General features: G+C 32.5%; 2 protein-coding genes across 6 annotated transcripts in view; both read left to right on the forward strand.

Moving 5' to 3' along the window:
* Positions 1-22,528, forward strand: part of LOC143255099 (ADP-ribosylation factor-binding protein GGA1-like) — a 47,300-nt gene that overhangs the window by 1,429 nt on the left and 23,343 nt on the right. For 2 of the 5 annotated variants that reach the window (XM_076510240.1, XM_076510244.1), the window contains exons 2-9: positions 1,690-1,850; positions 10,598-10,696; positions 11,893-12,051; positions 12,533-12,604; positions 13,836-13,916; positions 14,630-14,767; positions 18,597-18,678; positions 20,507-20,620. In XM_076510240.1, the coding sequence (XP_076366355.1) occupies positions 1,690-1,850; positions 10,598-10,696; positions 11,893-12,051; positions 12,533-12,604; positions 13,836-13,916; positions 14,630-14,767; positions 18,597-18,678; positions 20,507-20,620 (906 nt within the window). Of the gene's footprint in view, positions 1-674; positions 715-1,689; positions 1,851-10,597; positions 10,697-11,892; positions 12,052-12,532; positions 12,605-13,835; positions 13,917-14,629; positions 14,768-18,596; positions 18,679-20,506; positions 20,621-22,528 lie in introns of those variants that run through there. The other 3 variants (XM_076510241.1, XM_076510243.1, XM_076510242.1) reach the window with 3 other exon arrangements.
* LOC143255102 (membrane protein BRI3-like) overlaps positions 20,744-22,528 on the forward strand; it is a 48,676-nt gene continuing 46,891 nt past the window's right edge. The window contains exon 1 of the mRNA XM_076510251.1: positions 20,744-20,755. The gene's annotated coding sequence lies outside the window, so the exon portion shown is untranslated. The remainder of the gene's footprint in view (positions 20,756-22,528) is intronic.

The following is a 22,528-nucleotide window of genomic DNA, read 5'->3' on the forward strand; positions in this document are numbered from 1 at the left end:
CAAGTAAATTATGTTAAATACTTTTTTATTTGATTATGAATTTTTGGTCCTCTCACTGGAACCTTTATTGATCAAGAATACACTAAAAGTTATTTAACATAGAGAATAAACCATGTATATTGCTTGCAGGTTTATTTGTTCTATAGTTTTTAAAAATATGTAATGCTCTTATTATTATAAATAATTTGATATGATTAATCTGAAAATACAATTTGTTATTTAGTTAATATATTTCATTTTATTTATAACCACTTCAATAATTTCTAAATGTTCACCATATCTAACAGTAGAATTTAATTTATTGTTGCTACTGGGTTTTTTAATTTGAATTTTTATAAGCAAGTATTTTTAGGTTGAAACTGAAATATGATCACTGTCCTTATATAGGTAACTAAGTTTATTTGATAATGTTATGGTAATATTTTTATGATTTACTTTCCTTATATAGGTTGGCACATTTATTTAATAATGTTGTTGTTTCGTTCTTTTAATTTAGCTAGTGAAAATAATTTACCATCTACTCTACATTAGTAGAGGATATTAGTTTATTACCTCTTTACAGACTTAAGAGAGCATTACAAAACTGTTACAATAAGAGTATATTTTGTCATTCTTCTACTTTATGTGGTTAATTCTTCCATGTCATTACAGAATGTAACTTTCAACACTATAGTAATGTTTCACTGATCCATGTTGAAAGCTGAATGAACCAGGGTGAGAATACTTATCATTCTTTAGAACACCCACATACTTGTACCAAGAGCATGTCATAAAGAATCTGCTTGAATGAACATACTGATCAAATTTAGGGTCTCAGATAACTGTCATGGTACCTCAGTGTCTTAACTATATAGAAAGGAGCTAGCACATGGTACTGGTATATGATAGAATAATTAAATTTAACAGCACTCCACAAACAAACCTTGATAAAAACAGTGTTTAACACTATACATTCATTTTTTTTTTCTCATATCATGGTCCAAAAAGTGTAGAGAATTGTCAGTAGAGCAGAGTTTACATAGAAGCCTTATGTGATGCTGGTTGGACATTCTGACAAATTTTTGCTAACTTGAAATGTTTCCCAAATACTTCGGGAGAGTGTATTAGAGACATTTGAGTAACTTTCTATAGGATACTTTATTAAATATGTTGCAACAGTGCCTAAAGAACTCTCTGCAGTTATTAAAAATGTGGTCAAACAAAATATCAACTGTTTTCTAAACTCAAGCACTTCCACCGAGTTTCTGTTGTACTAAATATGAAGATTTATCAAACTCGCATGATTCACCTGTGATTTACCTTCCATTGTTCTTTAAAAGTAGCCTGAAATAATAGTTTCTGTTCTGAAATTTTTGCACAGTAGTGTACACTGTATAATTTGTGATAGATCAACAACTATAAATGATTAAGCCAGTACTAGGATTAACAGTTTGTCAATGTTCTTGTATAAAGTTGGTTAAAAGTTAATAGATTTTCTTCAAACAACTTTATTTTTTGTATTTCAACTAACTTTTGTTATGAGAATCTTTATGTTTATATATAAATCAATGTTCAAATGATACAAAAAAACATCAAATGAGAAGTTTAGAATTTTGCAGCTTTCAGCTAACAAACAAATTACAACATTAAAATTACATCATATACCAATAATTTGGTTATTAATGCTTTTTTTTCATGGTAATATTTTAGCCAAATCCATCAATCCTTTGAACTCTGAACCTAATAAAGAATCGGTAATAGAATTTTGTGACAAAGTTAACAAGGAAGAAGATGGACATCAAATAGCATTACGGTTTCTTGTTCACAAAATACAGTCACCCCAGGAACGAGAGGCCTTGCACTCACTAACGGTAGAGCTACTTTCACAGATTTATAACTCAATGTACTATTTATTGTTTAAATGATTTCTTGTCTGTCATTTACTGTGCACTTATGTTTGTATATAAAGTAGAAAATTCTTTTAATATATATGACTAAAAAGTGATTCGTTAGTATAATTAATTATCAGCTGAAAAAGCCATCAGTTACTGAATAAAAAACAATTAAATATTTGTATCTGTAAATTTTTTCATCATAAAATGTTTAGTTTGATATAAACCATTCCTTTAAGTAAGTAAGGAAATGTTTCATTAGCTTAAAAATAAGAAAAATTAAGTTATAGATTTCTTTGTAACTGGACAGAAAGTTGGTTTGTTTCTTGTTAATTGACAGTATAGATTTGTGTCTTGTTAACTGATAGAAAGTTGGCTTGTTTTTTGTTAGTTTACAAAGTTGGCTTGTTTTCTGTTAGTTAGCAAATTTGGTTTATTTCTTGTTAATTAACAGTATAGGTTTGTTTCTTGTTAATTGACAGTGTTGGCTTGTTTCTTGTTAATTGACAAAGTTTGTTTCTTATTAATTGACAATGTTGACTTGTTTTTTGTTAATTAACAAATTTGGTTTGTTTTTTGTTAATTGACAGTGTTGGATTGGTTCTTGTTAATTGACAATGTAGGTTTGTTTCTTGTTAATTAACAGTATAGGTTTGTTTCTTGTTAATTAACAGTATAGGTTTGTTTCTTGTTAATTGACAGTGTTGGCTTGTTTCTTGTTAATTGACAAAGTTGGTTTGTTTCTTATTAATTGACAATGTTGACTTGTTTCTTGTTAATTAGCAAATTTGGTTTGTTTCTTGTTAATTGACAGTGTTGGCTTGTTTCTTGTTAATTGACAGTGTTGGCTTGTTTCTTGTTAATTGACAGTGTTGGCTTGTTTCTTGTTAATTGACAAAGTTGGTTTGTTTATTATTAATTAACAATGTTGACTTGTTTCTTGTTAATTAGCAAATTTGGTTTGTTTCTTGTTAATTGACAGTGTTGGCTTGTCTCTTGTTAATTGACAAAGTTAGTTTGTTCCTTATTAATTGACAAAGTTGGTTTGTTTCTTATTAATTGACAAAGTTGGTTTGTTTCTTATTAATTGACAAAGTTGGTTTGTTTCTTGTTAATTAGCAAATTTGGTTTGTTTCTTGTTAATTGATAAAGTAGGTTTGTTTCTTATTAATTGACAAAGTTGGTTTGTTTCTTATTAATTGACAAAGTTGGTTTGTTTCTTATTAATTGACAAAGTTGGTTTGTTTCTTATTAATTGACAAAGTTGGTTTGTTTCTTGTTAATTGACAAAGTTGGTTTGTTTCTTGTTAATTAGCAAATTTGGTTTGTTTCTTGTTAATTGATAAAGTAGGTTTCTTGTTAATTGGCAAATTTGGTTTGTTTCTTGTTAATTGACAAAGTTAGTTTGTTTCTTATTAATTGACAATGTTGACTTGTTTCTTGTTAATTGACAATGTTGACTTGTTTCTTGTTAATTAGCAAATTTGGTTTGTTTCTTGTTAATTGACAGTGTTGGCTTGTTTCTTGTTAATTGACAGTGTTGGCTTGTTTCTTGTTAATTGACAAAGTTGGTTTGTTTCTTGTTAATTAGCAAATTTGGTTTGTTTCTTATTAATTGACAAAGTTGGTTTGTTTCTTATTAATTGACAAAGTTGGTTTGTTTCTTATTAATTGACAAAGTTGGTTTGTTTCTTATTAATTGACAAAGTTGGTTTGTTTCTTGTTAATTGACAAAGTTGGTTTGTTTCTTGTTAATTAGCAAATTTGGTTTGTTTCTTGTTAATTGATAAAGTAGGTTTCTTGTTAATTGGCAAATTTGGTTTGTTTCTTGTTAATTGACAAAGTTAGTTTGTTTCTTATTAATTGACAATGTTGACTTGTTTCTTGTTAATTGACAATGTTGACTTGTTTCTTGTTAATTAGCAAATTTGGTTTGTTTCTTGTTAATTGACAGTGTTGGCTTGTTTCTTGTTAATTGACAAAGTTGGTTTGTTTATTATTAATTGACAATGTTGACTTGTTTCTTGTTAATTAGCAAATTTGGTTTGTTTCTTGTTAATTGACAGTGTTGGCTTGTCTCTTGTTAATTGACAAAGTTAGTTTGTTTCTTGTTAATTAGCAAATTTGGTTTGTTTCTTGTTAATTGACAGTGTTGGCTTGTTTCTTGTTAATTGACAAAGTTAGTTTGTTTCTTATTAATTGACAAAGTTGGTTTGTTTCTTATTAATTGACAAAGTTGGTTTGTTTCTTGTTAATTGACAAAGTTGGTTTGTTTCTTGTTAATTGACAAAGTTGGTTTGTTTCTTGTTAATTAGCAAATTTGGTTTGTTTCTTGTTAATTGATAAAGTAGGTTTCTTGTTAATTGGCAAATTTGGTTTGTTTCTTGTTAATTGACAAAGTTAGTTTGTTTCTTATTAATTGACAATGTTGACTTGTTTCTTGTTAATTGACAAATTTGGTTTGTTTCCTGTTAATTAGCAAATTTGGCTTGTTTCTTGTTAATTGACAGTGTTGGGTTTTCTCTTGCAAATTGACAGTGTTGGCTTTTCTATTGTAAATTGACAATGTTGGCTTGTTTCTTGTTATTTGTTTGTCTGTTTAAAATTAAACACATAGCCACACAATGCTCTATTTGTATTTTGCTCATCATGGGTGTTGAAACCAGATTTATAAGCAGTGTGTGTCCACAAACAGATCCAAATGTATGATGTAATAAGTAAATGAACTTTTCGCTGTACCTCAGATTGTGACGGACAAGGTTGCCAGTGCTAAATATAACTATCAAAGTGGATCCACTTTGTGGTAAGTACTTCAGATATGTTACATACTTCATCTCACAGGATTATCTATTTTCATTTGCTGCTGCCCCCTAACTGCAGACAATTTTTATTTCATGCCACTAGCCTCATGTGCCTCCCCTTTGGAATTGCAAATCATCATGCATCACTTGTTAATGAATAGAAGTATGACATGCTCATGCAATATATGTGGCTTCCTCTATGCTCTCCTATCTAACCCTTACTTCTTGTTTTGCAGCCTTCGAATACATGTCATTGTTTAGTTCTAGTTTGGGCTTGAAGTAGTTTCCCTTCCCTTCATTTCCACTTTATATTGTTTAATTTCACTTTTTGTTGAGAGTATTTCTCTACCTATGTTTTGTTGCTTGTTTGAGAAAATTTAAGCATGCATTCTAAAGTTCATGTTACCACATCAAGTCCGTCTACTGTGTCTGTAACCATACTTCAGGCCACAGGTACTGGTGTGTCATTGGGTGATTTATTGGTCTTTGCCTGCCTGGAGTTTGAGTGTTCTGTTAATATTCTTGGTTTTTTTTTAATCTGTGCCTTTTGTACCTGGCATGGTTGACAAAGATCCTCCAACCCTCTGGTGTAAGATGTGCCTTTGCTACTTTTTTCGTGAACTGTATTTCTCAGACATGTGATGTTTTGTCAATTGCTCTTCAAAGTTGAATTTTATTACTCTTGTCCTTCCCTGTTCCCCGAGTTTTGGGTTCATAATTTACGCTTTGCTCACCTTTAGGGAAACTGCATTAGTTTCCCTTGTTCTTCACTGGCTAGAGATCATTCCATTCTTTTTCATTGTTGGATGGGCTGTCTTTTGTTAGTTTGGGAGACATGTCCCAAAATTTTTGTTTGGCTGTCTGGGGCTTTAATTTCTCATGCTGATTATTGCAGTTCCTTTCATTTGCACTTCATCTGTATCAGAGTCATATCAGGATCCCAGGCATCTGTCTGTTCTTATTTTCCTATTTGCCCACCTGTCAACTTCAGCTTTGACACTTTCACTGTGATTCTTTTTGTTGATAAAAAATTTTGGGTTGTGATGTCTTATTTCACTGCCCCTTTTTTCACACTCCTCCTTTTTTATGAGTCCAACATATGGCCTCAGTATTGTGACAGTACATATTTACTGTGTTTCCAGAGCCCATAGTGTTTAGGATCTATTCTGTCCAATGATTTTCCAGCTCCATATTCCTCCCAGTCTATACTATGTGTACTATCATTTTTTATCTGTCAGATCTTCTGTTCTATGTCCTTTGTCCTTGCTTCTCCTTCTTGCTGCTGCACTATAGTTAATCATTTTTCCCAACAGTTTAAGGCACACCAACATCAGTTCTAGAGACTGTTTGGTGTATCTGGGAGCTCATCTGTTGACTTTGTTCATCAATACAGTCCTTATATATCTCACTGAGATGTTGTTCTCTTGTTATAATGTTTCTTTATCCTTTTTTTACTCCTCCTGGATACAGCATGCCTGTTTTTTTCTTCCTCTTCAGGATCTCTGGTCACACAAGCATCTTTCTTTGTTGGTTGCTCTCTCCTTACCCAACAGGTGTTTCAGACCTTTCCACAGTGTTGGATGGTTTACTTCCACCTATTTTGGGATCCAAAATGGACCATGAAGTATGGTCTGATCAGTGATCTATTTCACTCCATTTGTTTATACCCCTCAGTTCACCAAGGCATCCAATCTTCCCTCAGATGGGCCTTTGCTAAAGATCTTTGAATAACTAAAAATACTATCTCCAATGTTTATCTCCATATTTTATCCTCAGGCATTCTTGTCCTTTTCTTTGGTTGTCCATTGTTGGATGGTGTATTGATTTCACATATTTCCTTTTGGGCTAATTTTGGCACCTTTCATCTTTTTCAGTTGGTGTGGTCCTTCACTATACAACATTGTGACCTGGGATTGCACTTTCCCTGTTTCTAGGATGACTGGGTTCTTCTTGCTATTCCAAGCAAACATCAGCCTGTCCTACTTCTTAGCTCCTTATTGGTGGTACTTGGTTGGTCTGGTTTTCAGCCAAGTGAAGTCCTTCCATTCATTCTTCTCAGTCGCTCATTCTTAAAGGGTTCTTATTCACCCTTCTAGGTTGGGCACAGTCATCTCCTCTCTGCTTTATTCTCTGGTATGGGCTGTTTGGTACACTCTTTCAAGTTTCTTTATTTCTTTTTCAGTGATTCCTTCACTCATAGAGATGGAGTCTTTGATGACACCTTTCCTATTCCTTGATATAGCTTGTCTGAAGTTCCTTAAATGGATCCTCCACATCTGATGGCACTGTGTTTGGGATCCTTTGAATTCTCCATTCCCCTTCTTTACTACCATATTGACTGACTTTTTTGATGGTGACTTCAGGTTCATACTTCTGCAGAAATCAGACTCATTACTCCTCAGATGGAATTTTTTTATATTCATGAATGGATCTCTTCAGGGCTAGGGTGCGTGTGTTGACCACAGTCTGGCTTTGTGCCATTTGCTTCTTATCACCACCCTAAAGCTCCTTCCAGTCTACTGGTCTTGGGATTCTTATTTCCTATCTCTTGGGGCCATTTGGTCATGTTTCAGTCTAACCACTTAACAGTTATGGGTCCAATGTCCATGGCACACCTTATTGGGATCCCCATCTTTTTCTACTTGGATGTTTTGGGCCTATAATGGTCAGGTTAGTTTGTGATGTCATGTACAGGGTGCCTTCAGACTTCTGGTGGATCATTTTCCTGACCAGAATGGGTTTACCTGATGGAGTGGCCCCTTCATTTTGTGTTTTACTCTCAAGATATGTATGGACTTTTATTTTAGTACATGCTACTGGTTGTTATATTTTCCATGCAGTTTCCTTCATTGGTTCCTGTTCCTGGCTGTTTATTCCTTGGCAACCATCTTTCTCTTGGGATCTTTCTTCCTTTACCCTTCTCAGCTGGGTTCACTGCTTCATCCATTGAGTTATTCCTCATATCAACTTCCCACTGCTCTTCTCTAGATTCTGTGTTTGGGCATGTTGTCCACCATGCTGACGTTCATTTCCCATTACCTCCATCACATCACAGTTTCTGTATCCTTAGAGGGTATTGCCTACTGCCTGTGGCTGTACTTCAAACTTTAGTGTGGCATGAACACTGAGCAAATCTTTTTCAATGCTTTCTTTTCTAACAGAGGCACTTGCTTTGTATTTGTTTGTTGGATCCTCCTTTGTGGTGAGTAGCACCTGACAGGTATTCTTTGACTATTAAATCATCTGCACTGTGTGCCATATTGACCATGCTCTCTTATCTGTGACACATTATGATCATTGTAGGGAGGTGTTTTTTTTTTATGGCAAAGCTACATTGAACTGTATGCTTTATTCATCAATGGGAATTGAACCCCTGATTTTAGCATTGTAAATCTGCAGACTTACAACTGCTCCACCAAAAGACTGGTTATCATATAGATAGGGTATTCCACAAGATATCTTGTAGATGAATAACCTCCTGATGTTTGGTTCATAAATATTTCTGATCTGGACTGTACAACCCATAGACAACATGGGTAAAGCAGACAGGGATAGCTGCCCATCCCTATCATGCTCTGAGTGAAGAATTCAATATGGTCTACTTTTCAGTGTTGGGTTTCGAGATTACCTTTTGCACTGTCTCCAATGATGATGGTCCTCTGGACTCCCCAGTGCATTATATTCCCTTCTTCAAGTGGAGTATGGGAGTCCTTGCCACTTTCCAGTTCCAAGTTGCCAGGGTGGTGGACTATAGAGGCTTTCTCCTAAATGGGTTTCACATAGATGGCTCTAACCATTAAGTTGAAAGTAGGACAGAGGTGTTCTGCTGGTGTAAAATAAGACAAAGGAAGAAAAGATGGCCTTCACTGGTGTTGAATGTACAGATTTGGTGTCCTCTTGTCCTTGTAAGGTGTTGGTTCCCTGCAGAGGAGGTATTGGATGCTGTGTTTCTGCCATATATGATCTGAATGCCTTAATCGCATTACACCTCACATCTTCTGCCCTTGTGTTTCCTGAGTTATACAGAAAAGGTGAAGGGTATAATTTTATCAGAAGTAGTTTGGTGCCCTAATTACTTTAATTATCAGAGGTATCCATCAGATGCTTTCAGGTGCCTCTCTTTATCCCTTGCATCTGTCAATCCTCCATTTCAGTGTGGGATTCTGGGTAATATTATTAGAAGAGGTAAGTATCATATTGGAAGTTGTAATTTTCTAACACTGAAGAAGTATTTCTGATAAGTTCTTAACCCCTCTCATTCTCCCCATTCTTCCTTCCCACAACTGCCAATGCTTGCTCCTCTCGAAGTGAAGATTAGGTAAGAGAATGTAGAAGGAGCCACATGCATCACTTTAACATGCCATGCTCCTGTTAGTTGTCAAGTGACACATGATAATTTGATAATTCCAACATACTTGTGGCATGTGTTAGAAAAAGTTCACATTTAGAGGGCAGCACCAAATGAGAATAGCTAAGCTTGTGAGATGAGGTAAGTACCAATCAGAAATATGTTTTCAGTGTAGGAAAATTATAACTTTCAAAAGCATTGAAAATGAAGTGAAATGGTAAGTTGAAAAGAAATTATTAATTATGGCTGAGTGTGACAGCCAAGTAGACTGTTGTGAGATCTACTTTATGTGTTGGATAATGTATGTAATGCTAAATCATTTTTGGTGATATCAGTATAATTCCAAATGCAGGTTGTTTTGACAATAAGGCTTGTACTAAATATTATTTTATAACTTTGAACATTCCTGTACCCAGGTTATAAATTTCATTGTATTTTTTTTAATGTACACATACACAATTTGAATATTGGAAATCAATAAATCATTATCATTTTCTTTTGTCTGCTTCATTTCTAGTAAGTATGTTATTTGTTGTATGTTTAAAATATTTTTATTTGAAATTTCTTGAGTAATGTTTCAAGAACTGATTATGTATTTTCTTTAAAGAAGTGGTATTAACATGAGCAAATGTTTTACAACTCAGTAAACAAAATATACCTTATTATTTTGGTATTCTATACAACTGTAAACATTTTAGATGAATATTTAATATTTATAATAATAGAAATAAATGTTATATCGAGGCATGGATTTACTTAAATATTTGATTGGGTGTATATTATTTTTTGTTTATTAATTGCTGGGTTTTTAAATCACTAAAAATTTTAATTAATTAAAAATATGTGTCAAGTACCAGTATTGTTAATGTTAATGAAACATTAGACTAATTAAATTGATTGATATATCCAGGGCAGTTGGTAAGAAGGATGAGCATTGGTCATACACACAGAACATTTAAAGTACAAAAAAATATTACAGTGAATTTTATTAAATAGTTTCTGTGGAAAGCAGGTGATTTAATCAAGATTTATTGATTAGTTTTGTTGTTTTTTTAACAGTCGGTAACATAACATGGAAAAAAAAATGTATTATAAGTATGATATAAAAAAAAGTAGACCCCACTGCTAATGAATGTTATGTAGATAAGTTGGCAAATGAGGGTCTGAGAAAGCAGATTGAAAAGACTTGATGTTTCTGACACTGTAAGTTTTATTCACAAGCTACGTTGGAAGTGAAAAGATCATAATATTGTGTAGATGTGTTTTTTCTTTCAATATTTTATTATTTACTAAAAATGAATGTGAAAGTTAAATTATTTTGGGTCATTTATTATTATATTCTCACATTATGTATGTATAAATTAAATAATAGCCAAGTGATATCTTCTTGGATTGGACAGTGATTTACCTTATTTAGACCTCTAGTGTTAAGATTCATAAATTGTATTCTCATTTATTTAACAAATTCATATATTTTGCAAAGTTTCACATTTGAAATAAATAGCAGTCTCAATGATAGGACTAGTTATTGGAATACTGTAATGTGTTTTAATCCTTTTTTTTTTCCTGTAATGTAGGTAATAGAAGAATGTATTAAAAGATGTGATTCAAAGTTTTGTAGTGAGATAGGCAAGTTTAAATTCCTCAATGAATTGATCAAAGTGGTTTCCCCAAAAGTAAGTATAAGGGTTAGAAAAAGATATAGGCATTTCAAGATGAACTTATTTTCTTTCTTTGTGTGATTAAGTTTTTATTTTAGACTGTTTTCTGGTATCAAAATGAATCGAAGTGGCATCAAATATAAAAAAGAAATAAATATTTGTCAACTCAAAAATATAAAATGTTTCTTTTGACATACAATGTTACTCGTATCTCCCGTGGAGGAAGGTCATAATGGTTTTGAATATAACAGAATTAAAAATGTATCCTAAGGACAGCTGGTATGGGTATAAAACTTTAATTTGTGAAAAACATAAGTAACTTAGAAATAAACAGAAGTCTAAAAACAAACTAACTTAATCTCCACTCCACTTATCTCAAGGTGAATACTTAGCCTGCTTCCCCGTTCTTTCATTAAACTGTATATAAACCTGTATATGAGCCATTTCAGTTTATGCCTGATGGTGCCTCTAATATCTAAACTGTAACTGTTAGTAAATAAAGTTTTCATAATTGTTTTTCTTTTTTTCATCAGTTTTGTAATAATGGAGTTTTACTGAGTAGTGATGGTTTTAAATATCTATTATATCACACAGTTCTCATAGTTTTAACATTGATACATGGGTATCTTTGTTTACATTGACTGGGACATTGTTCATGTATGGATATTGTTTTAACACTGGTATAGTTACCAAGGTAAAATTGTGATGGTAGTGATAGGGACAGTCACTAAAGTAGATTTTGAGTAATGGCTAATATAACGACTAAATCTGATACACCAGTAGCTTGTTGTGGAGTAGAAATGAAGCTAATTGATAATCATACCTTGCAATTTACAGAATATATTATGTTTTAAATTGTGACTAGATAACTGGGCCTTTTTTTATGTGGTATGAAAATATATTTTGATAAACCTTTAATATTTCAGATCAATTCTGGAATCTGTCATTTTGTCTTTTGGTTACAAAATAATTTAATGTTGTTTCTAATAAATGTTACCAATAAAACTATATAAAAAAAATATGTATTAAATATTTGTATTTTAACAGAATTGTGTTCGAATCTGATATCAATATAACCTAGCATCTCCAGAAGATAAAAATAAATACATAGTAGTTCAGTGTTGTCTCTAATGCATATTAATACCCATGTAATCAGTACAAATTTATTACATAAAATCAGTGTATCATAACAATATTGTGCTTTGCTTCAGTATCTAGGTAACAGAGCATCTCCAAAAGTTAAAACAAAAGTGATCGAGTTAATGTTTAAATGGAGTGTGGAATTAAAACAAGAACCAAAGATTTTTGAAGCATACCAGATGCTTAAAAGACAAGGAGTTGTGACTGAAGATCCTGTTCATGTATTAAAGGTTAGTTTTAATCAGTGTGTTTATTGCTATTAAACTTTAAAAATATATATATAATAATAATCCTATGAATTATTACAGCTAGGTTTTTGCTTCAGGGCTGTTTTGTGACAAGAATTTTGTTGTGTTAGATCTTTACATGACTCTTGCTAGAAATTTTTGTTACTGAAGAAGTTCAAATTTTGTCTAATGGTGTAGAGAATTGTACAGAGTCTTTATATTTGTTTAATAAATATGAAGTTACCACATAAAGATGGTCAGTTTACTATACAGTGTGCATATAATCATCAAAGTGAACTGTGTATGTGGAGTGAATGATATGTAAGTGTCAAGTTGAATTGTGAATAAGATGGATAAAAAGCAACGTAAGTTGTATCAATGTATTGTTATGTTAATATAAGTTATCAATATAAGGAAGGAAATTTTCATACAATCATTTTCAAAACCCTCAATTACATGTTAAAATGTTTCTGTTGATTTGTAGCACCAAGAATCACCAGATGTTCCACCTTCAAGAGCAAAAAATGCATTTTTTGAAGATGAACAAACATCTCAGGTAAACCTACTTGTAGAATGATATAACTACATCCATCAAGAGAAACCTACCTGTATATTGATATAAACTGTCTGGTATGGCTAGGTGGTTAGGGTGCTTGACTCACAATTTGGGGGTTGCAGATTCGAATACCTGTCCCAACAAACATGTTAGCTCTTTTTAGCCATGAGGCATCATAATGTGACAGTCAATCCCACTCTTTCTTGGTAAAAAGAGTAGCCAAAAAAGTTGGCAGAGAGTGATGAAGACTAGCTGCCTTGCCTTTAGCCTGTCAGTGCTAAATTAGGGTCAACCCTCATGTAGCTTTACACAAAATTCCAAATAAACACATCCTTCAAGAGAAACTTAGTTGCATATTGAAATGTATTTAGTGTAAACACAATCGTTGAAGTAAATATTTATAATTGCTGAGGAAAGGAATCCACTTGCAGGTATCAAAACTAAAAATTAATCCATTAGTTTATGTAGCTAATTAAATATACTAGTCTAACTAATAGTAGTTAAGATATGATTAATATACAAGATTTCATCATTAAACCTATTTTTTTTATTGAAAAGTTGGATCAACAGGTATTTTCAACAATAACCATATGGACTATCATGTGGACTATCACAGTCTCCTTTAATTTCCAATATTAATTATAACACTGTTCTTTTGTACATTGTAACTATTCCTTTAATATGAATTTTTTAACAGTCTTATTTTTTTAATACTGACATGAAGATTACAACATCAAATGCCAGATCACTGGTGCTTGGTTTTTATTTGTAAGTGTTGTTAACAATTATTTACAATTCATGGAGCAATTTTTGTTGTTCATTAAATGCTGTTGAGTTACAGTACTGTTTTATGAAATGCTGTTGAGTTACAGTACTGTTTTATTAAATGCTGTTGAGTGACAGTACTGTTTTATTAAATGCTGTTGAGTGACAGTACTGTTTTATGAAATACTGTTGAGTTACAGTACTGTTTTATGAAATACTGTTGAGTAACAGTACTGTTTTATTAAATGCTGTTGAGTTACAGTACTGTTTTATGAAATACTGTTGAGTTACAGTACTGTTTTATGAAATACTGTTGAGTTACAGTACTGTTTTATGAAATACTGTTGAGTAACAGTACTGTTTTATGAAATGCTGTTGAGTTACAGTACTGTTTTATGAAATACTGTTGAGTAACAGTACTGTTTTATTAAATACTGTTGAGTAACAGTACTGTTTTATGTAACAGACACTACAGAAGCTATTAAGCAGTAGAAATCCTGAAGACTTGCAAGCTGCTAATAGATTAATAAAAGATATGGTGAAAGAGGTAAGTCAGTAAAGTCTTACTTCACTGTTAGTGTGAAATTCAAGGTTTTACACTCTTTTGTGTCCACTTTTTTTCATTAATATAGAAAACTTAATTTTTACTATATTTTTCAAAACTAATGTGTTGAAATTATGTAAAAAGAAAAAATGAATTGATATCAATACAAATGATATAAAAAGGTTATAAACATATGTATTCCATTAACAGTAAAATATTCAACCATGAAACCACTTGCAGCTACACCTAACAGCATCTTAACACTTAATCCCTGTGGTAAAGTTAACTCATTGATTTAACCCACAGATATGCCTTATTTCTTACCATACTAAAAATCACCCCTTTGAAATCTACATTTATACATATAACATTGTTTGGTTGTCTTGTTTGACAGTAAAAGGTACACATTTAACATTGTACATTTGTTTTGCTTGACAGTTGAGGACACATTTAACATTGTGTGGTTGTCTTGTTTGACCATAAAAGAAGGTACACATTAAACATTGTATGGTTGTCTTGTTTGACAGTAAAAGGTATACATTTAACATTATACAGTTGTTTTGTTTGACAGTGAGCGTACACATTAAACATTGTTTTTAAACAGAATTCAGAACATTAAGTGTTATTTTACCACAGATAATTTTCAAACTTGATTCTAGTTTTGTGATTTCTACTAATAATATTGGTATATTACATCACAAATACTTGTTTCATAGGCTGACAGAAGAATGGAACTCTCAGCACGGCGTAACATGGAGTTGGAGACAGTACATAACAATGCAAAAGTTTTGAATGATATGTTATATAATTATCAATCAAAAGAAACAACTGCAGATGAGAATGAACTTATGAAGGTTCTGAAGTATTTGTGTAGATATATTTTTTTTTTGTTGTAATTAAATAGTTTTATAGAATAGAGTCAAACTGATTTTTTTAACATGTTTTAATTGTAATTATAACCTCTCCTTAAGTATCTTTTTCAGATTAAAAGTATTTCCTCTAGTCTGAAAATTGCTTTCAAACATATTGCTTTGCATCTTGTGTTATGATAATGTTTTGGGACAATCTGTCTTAGTACTTAAGATGGAATGTCCAGTAGAAAAAAACTACATTATACCCCATTGTCAACCATGTCTTACAAAGATATTTACATTTGTCATAATGATTGCTTTGTTAAAGTATAATAACTTTTATCATAATAGTTTCGTATCATGAGATATAGGATAAAGACTAGTTTTTATTGTACTGACACAGTAATTTCATTATTTGTCAAAATCTATCTAAAATATTTGTGTGAACTCAAGAACTATATTTATTACTATTTATTAATCTTATTTAATTTGTACTTACAACTATTCTTTACTTTTTTTATGTCTCTGCAGAAGATGTACTGTTTTTCCTTCTTTCTTTTTGTTCTCAATACTTTACAAATTGGTAGGATTAAACTTTGCTGCAATACATCCAAACACTTTTGTCGTTTTTTTTATTCTTGTCTTTTTTATGGATTTTATGGGGTCAAACCCAAAAATGTATACTTCTGATATAATATATTACCTCTTCTCACATGTAAAGGCACACTTGTTCAGTGCTGCCTTCTATATGCAAAGTATTTTTTGCATGCAACAATCTTTGCACTCCCATTTACCCATGATTATTGTAGTTCAACTGAATCCAGCATCCAAATCATTATGCATCAACTTTCCACCAATAGGAGTGCAACACGCCTTCCTGATGCATGTGACTCTTTCTGTTTCACTGAACTATCTTGTTAGGTAGTGCTCTAGTGCAGACATTTTCTTATTTTGCTCTGTTCAAGCATTTTTTTGTTTAATATTTTTTATTACAGTTTATTTCTGCATATTTATGTGATAACTTACATTTCTTTTTTTTAATTCTTCATCATTATGTGAGGAATACCAATGTTTATGTTACCACTTCAATGATTCTACCACCTACTTCCAGCACAGTTGCACAGGCTTCAGGTCGGGGAACTCGACTGAGGAATTTCAGCTTTTATTTAACAGAAGATTGAGTGATGTCGAGAAAACCCACTTGTAGAGAAAAACATATATGTAAAAAACGGCTCATTTGGGTTGAGAAAATATTTTACGTAGAGGAGCGAACAACGTTTCGACCTTCTTCGGTCATCGTCAGGTTCACAAAGAAAGAAAGAGTTAACTGATCGGAAGCTGACCACATGTTTGAAAGGGGTTGTGTAACTGAGTGTTATAATGTAGAGGGCATGCTTAGATGTTTGAATATATAATTTTGCATTACTAAATAAAGAAACATAAACAAATGCAAAATTAAAGCCTTACTTATACAACAACTCAAGCCCAAAATAAACCAATACAAAGGAACACCTTTATACCTATATTAAAAATAATATAATAAATAATAATATAAAATTATATATTCAAACATCTAAGCACGCCCTCTACATTCCGACACTCAGTTACACAACCCCTTTCAAACATGAGGTCAGCTTCTGGTCAGTTATCTCTTTCTGTCTTTGTGAACCTGACAATGACCGAAGGAGGTCGAAACGTTTTTCGCTCCTCTACATAAAATATTTTCTCAACCCAGACGAGCTGTTTTTTACATATATATTTTTCTCAACAGAAGATTGATTATGAGTTTATCTTCTTCTCCTGATATTGCTAACTTTTCTCCTGAATCTTCGAAGTCTGTTCATGATGATGAGGATTTTGACAGCATTTTTCTCTCATCTGACTACACTGTACCTTCCCAAGCTTTTCCTATGAAATCTACTAGCTTTAACTCAGTTTTTTAGACATGATTTCTCAGATGTGGTTTGTTTTATCTGTTTTGCTGATTTCTTATAATCCTGTTCTCTCCTTCTTGATGAACCTGAAGATAACCTAGGAAGGTTAAAACATTGTTCTCTCCTTATCTATAAAAGTGTTAATACCCATACCAGATATTCCGAGATACTGTTCTTTCCTCATTACGTGATATTCCTTCCTCAAAGTATTTTGTTTTCCTCTCTTCTCCTGACTTGAGAATTCATGGTGAATATTTTGTTTCTCAGTTGCAAGTGGGTGCTAGCATTCTTTGCCCTCCATGTGTCTCAGATAATTTTGCTTTGGCTTATCAAGTGTTTTACCCTTCATTTGATCCTTAACAGTTATAATAACTTTTGTCTGTATGGGGATTCACTCTAACAATCCTATAAGTTTGTCCCTTGCCCAGTTTTTGTATTGTTGTCTTACACTTACGTCTCCTTTTGCAGTGCTTTTCCATCTTACAACTTTCTGATGCACTACACCAGTCTTCTGAATGACTTTTGGGGAATACATTCACCATCATTATCTCCACATTGGCATGATAATCCTCTTTGGTTCTCTCCTTTCACACATGGTTTCTTTGTTGTTGGGATTTTCTGGAAGTAAATGTTGTCTTGCTTGAGGTTTATTTATCATGCACTTATCATCAGAACTTGGGGATGTCTCCTTTTCTCCAATGGTCCAATTTGGGGATACATCTGAGAACTTCGAAATATTTTAATCCCTTCATCTTTGTTTGCTCGTTTGTTTCATCCTGAGCCATTGTAATCCCCTTTTACTGTTTTACATCCTGCACCCTTCTATCTTTTACTAGTTCCTACCACTGTGGGTTTAACCATTTGTTGTGTTACTTAATGTAGGTTTCATTGATGCCAGCAGTACTTGTGACTGTCCTTTGATTTCTGGTTCATTATGGGCTTGTTTTGCTGATTTTGTTACCCTGTGGTGGGGATTCACTACTTCTCCTTGGGTTATCTAGGTTTTATCTGAATGACTTTTTCAATTTCTTTACCTTCTCTCTTGTCTACAGTGCTCATATCCTTTTCATTATTTCAGAGTCCTGCTACCATTCAATGTCTTTCTAAGACAGTATGGTCTCTTCTATCTCAGAAAATTATTAAGCCTGTCAACCATAATTCCTCAACTTATACTCAGAGTTGTTTGTGGTGCATGAAAATTACTTTGCACACAGATTATTCAAAATAAATATTCAGTATATTCATGGACAAATCTATATTTTATCTGCAATTTTTTATATATATATGAAATACATATAATAAGCGAAAAACTACCAACTTTTGTGAGGATTTAAACACATTATTAAAAGTTAGAAATATTAAATCTTAAAAAAAAAACAACTTTAAACAAATACAAAGAGTACTTGATCAGCTGTATAGACCAAGTCTGTATTGAGATAATTAAATCTGATTTGTTATAGGTAATTTCAATCTGGAATGACTCAGACTTATGACAGAGTTATGAATTGTTAATTTGTCACCTTTAAAAATTGGTTACAATAATACATTTTATCTTTATCTTATTGGTTGTTTTGTTTGTATTATACAAAAGAAAATGGTGTTTCATGTTGTTTATGGCACATTTTACTAAATGGGCTTTATTCATTTAATTAATAATGATTACAATACCACAACTAATTTCCTGCCACAGTTTGCTGTAACTCATATTTGTGCTGTTTTTCAAGGGTGCATGTTACAAGTATATAAAATTCATTGACTAATTTCAACAAAACAGCTTTCAAATAGTATGTTTTGGGTTTTTAGTTTTGTATGGATTGTTTGTCGTAGGACTTAATAAATGAGATTAGGAAATAATAACATTAATTAATGTTTTAGTGACACTTTACTTTTGCCTCCAGGAACTTTTTGATAGCTGTGAACGGTTACGTCCTAAGCTGTTTAAGTTAGCTGGTGAACTGGATGAAAAGGATGAAGGCTTAGGTTTGTTCAATTCTAGATAACAATTACTGTGTCAGTTATAAAAATATAACATTGACAAGTGTCTCTACAGTATGGCTCCAGTGTATTGAACTTTATTTTATAAATATAACACAGTTATGTAGCCTAATTCTGATTAACTTGGGTAACACAAGGGCAAAATTATACATTTCATTTTCTGTAGTTGTTTTCTTATATTGAAAAACAACTGGCTTGTAGATGTATCACAAAAAGTAAAAATTCAACATTCTTAATGGTAGCTGTGTATCATATTTATAAATTAACCTGTGTAAAAAACAAGACAAAGTGACACTGACAATTTTTATTTCAAAAGCACCATTATATCTTCAGAGTATGGTAAAATGAATAAGATACCAAACAGTTCTGTAAAATCAAGAGTAAATTTATATTATTACAAAGTGTGATTTAGTGGCTAAGCATGCTGGACTGTGTATATATGGTATTTAGTTTTGCCTTGTAGTTAGCTTGTTGGACTGTGTATATGTGGTATTTAGTTTTGCCTTGTAGTTAGCTTGTTGGACTGTGTATGTGTGGTATTTAGTCTTGCCCTGTGATTATCTTGCTGGATTGTGTATATGTGGTATTTAGATTTGCCCTATGATTAGAATGCTGGACTGTTTAATGTGGTATTTTGTTTGTCCCTGTGGGTAACTTGCTGGACTGGGTAAATGTGGTATTTTGTTTGTCCCTGTGGGTAAATTGCTGGACTGGATAAATGTGGTATTTTGTTTGTTCCTGTGGTTAGCTTGCTGGACTGTGTATATGTGGCATTTTGTTTGTCCCTGTGGTTAGCTTGCTGAACTGGGTAAATGTGGTAATTAGTCTGCCCCTGTCGTTAGCTTGCTGAACTGTGTAAATGTGGTATTTAGTTTGGCCCTATGGTTAACTTGCTGGACTAAGTAACTGTGGTATATAATATTGACTAGCTATCTTTTCTCCTTCTGGTTTGTTGTGGGTTTATTATAAGAGTGGATGGTGTTTGCTGTCTACTCATGCTCCCTCTAGTCTGATGATTTTGTTATAAGAGTGGGTGGTGTTTGCTGTTTACTCATGCTCCCTTTAGTCTGATGGTTTTGTTATAAGAATGGATGGTGTTTGCTGTCTACTCATGCTCCCTCTTGTCTGATGGTTTTGTTATAAGAGTGGGTGGTGTTTGCTGTCTACTCATGCTCCCTCTAGTCTGATGGTTTTGTTATAAGAGTGGGTGGTGTTTGCTGTCTACTCATGCTCCCTCTAGTCTGATGGTTTTGTTATAAGAGTGGGTGGTGTTTGCTGTCTACTCATGCTCCCTCTAGTCTGATGGTTTTGTTATAAGAGTGGGTGTGTTTGCTGTCTACTCATGCTCCCTGTAGTCTGATGGTTTTGTTGTAAGAGTAGGTGTGTTTGCTGTCTACTCATGCTCTGTCTAGTCTGATGATTTTGTTATAAGAGTGGGTGGTGTTTGCTGTCTACTCATGCTCACTCTAGTCTGATGGTTTTGTTATAAGAGTGGGTGGTGTTTGCTGTCTACTCATGCTCCCTCTAGTCTCTGATGATTTTATTTTAAGTGTCAGTGGTGTTGACTATGTATCTTTGCTCCTTCTAGTTTATCACTTGAAAATTAAGGTGGCACTTGAAGTGTTTTACAGATAGAGCTGTTATATAACTTAGTGTACACAGTTGTTATGAATTATGGCCAGGTTTAGAAAGGTAAGTAACAGTTTTGTTTGGAAGTATTTTATCACCATCTAATTCACCTGGTTACAGTTGTTAAGCCTACCTTCAGTTTTATAACCATCTAATTCATCTGGTTATGGTTTATTTGCTGTAGAGAGTATCCTGAAGGCTAACGACAACCTCACAACAGTAATAAACATCTACAAGAAACTGGTTCTTGGACAAGATGTTGGACCTGTGGAATTTATAGGAAACAGAACCCCCAAAAGTAAACAATATTTCTTGAAGATTAAATGACAAACTTTAGTTCTCTGGCTCTGTTTTTGTATTATTTTGTTGCTGTTATTACTGCAAAATAATTTAGGTTTTATTACTTGTTTTTTTGCTCACTGAACATTGGTTTTGAAGCTCTCTCCTGAGTTAAAACTTGGTGAATATTTGAAGATGTTCTTGGTCACATCAACTTTTCATAATTAAAGAAGAAAACTGTTTTCTTGTACTGGTCTTATTATATTAACTTTTGATTTCTAAACTAGACCTAACTTGATAAATTTACTCATGAAAACTCAGTTATAAAAACAAACAAAAAACCCTTAGCATGCTGGAATAATTGAATTTCTCAAAACAGATTTGTTTGTTTTTTCTTATTCTGGAGAGTTTTCTTTGAACAATAAATTCGAAGTTTAGTTTGCTGTAGTACAACAGGGGATTTTCAAATATATTTGGTGTGTGAGACTTCTGAAGATGAACAACTAAGTGGTGATTTCCCAAATGCAAGCTTGTTGTTGCTTTTGTTTATTTTTGAAACATTGTCTTAAAACATATAGATTTATTGTGCCCTTGAACTCAAGTAGAACAGTAATATTTGAATAATTTTTTGTGTTTGTGCAGTGTATGTTGTATGTTAGTAACTTGTAAACATATTCATAATAGAGAAAACAAAGTCTCATTATGAACATGGTTGAAATATTTTTATTTACTGAGGCTTGAAGCATTCTTAAGAAAAATCTGTAAAATATATTATAATGATAACTAATGTTACAGTAACTTTAGTAATTAATCTATTTATAATGTTTCTAGAACATGTCACAGAAATAGTGCAGATTATAAGTTGAACTACTTCTACCAACTTATAATTATTCTTAACAAATGGCTGAATGCTAATTGAAGTTATTTAGAATAATTTTAGGCCTAAGGATATTTGTAGTTCATTAAGAACCAGAAGATCTTTAGCTGTAAGGTAGCTTTCTTTGATGCTGAGTTCATTGTATAAAGATCTTGTAGAGAAAAGTTCCATTTATGTTTGATGTGCAGCAGCTAACTGACACCACGTGATGCATGTAGTGTGACACCTAACTAACAACAACAGATATGTGTAGTGTGACAGCTAGCTGACAGCTTGTGATGTGTAGTGTGACAGCTAACTGACAACATGATATGTGTATTATGACGGCTGACTACACATGATATGTGTATTGTGACAGCTAACAACACGATATGTGTATTGTGACGGCTGACAACACATGATATGTGTATTGTGACGGCTGACAACACATGATATGTGTATTGTGACTGACAACACATGTTGACGACATGATAGCTGACAACTTGTGATATGTGTTGTGTGACACCTGACCTATATATTTATATATGAATAATTATTTGCTTGTTTAATTTTTCATGATCCATACATGGGTTAACATTCTTTCTTTAGCACAAGGCAGCAGTGGAGTTCAGTGTAATAGCTTTCACTCTTCAACTGTTTTGATATGTAAAACTAAATAAATTTCTACATCCTCAATATGGCTGATATGGGTATTAAAACTTTAATTAAAATAAAGTGCAGAACAACTTTGTCAGCCTGAAGATGACTTAATACCCATATCAGCCATCTTGAGAATACATTTTTACATCAAGTGGGTTTCTCATCATCATAAATAAATTTGTTTCTCAATCACTCACTAGCCTTTTTGAATTATTTTATGACCTGAAAAGAATAATATAAAATGTTTTTGTAATAAATAGTTCTTAGGTTTATGTATATGTTTCTTGCTGTTGACAGTACCTTTATGTATAAAACCATTTATGTGATATATTTCTTTCTCCCAACATGATAACACTAAACAAAACACAAAGGTTGTGACAGCTACTAAGTGAAGCTTTAGTTCCTTTCAAC

The sequence above is a fragment of the Tachypleus tridentatus genome, chromosome 7, assembly GCF_004210375.1.
Source record: "Tachypleus tridentatus isolate NWPU-2018 chromosome 7, ASM421037v1, whole genome shotgun sequence".
Taxonomy (NCBI): Eukaryota; Metazoa; Arthropoda; class Merostomata; order Xiphosura; family Limulidae; genus Tachypleus; species Tachypleus tridentatus.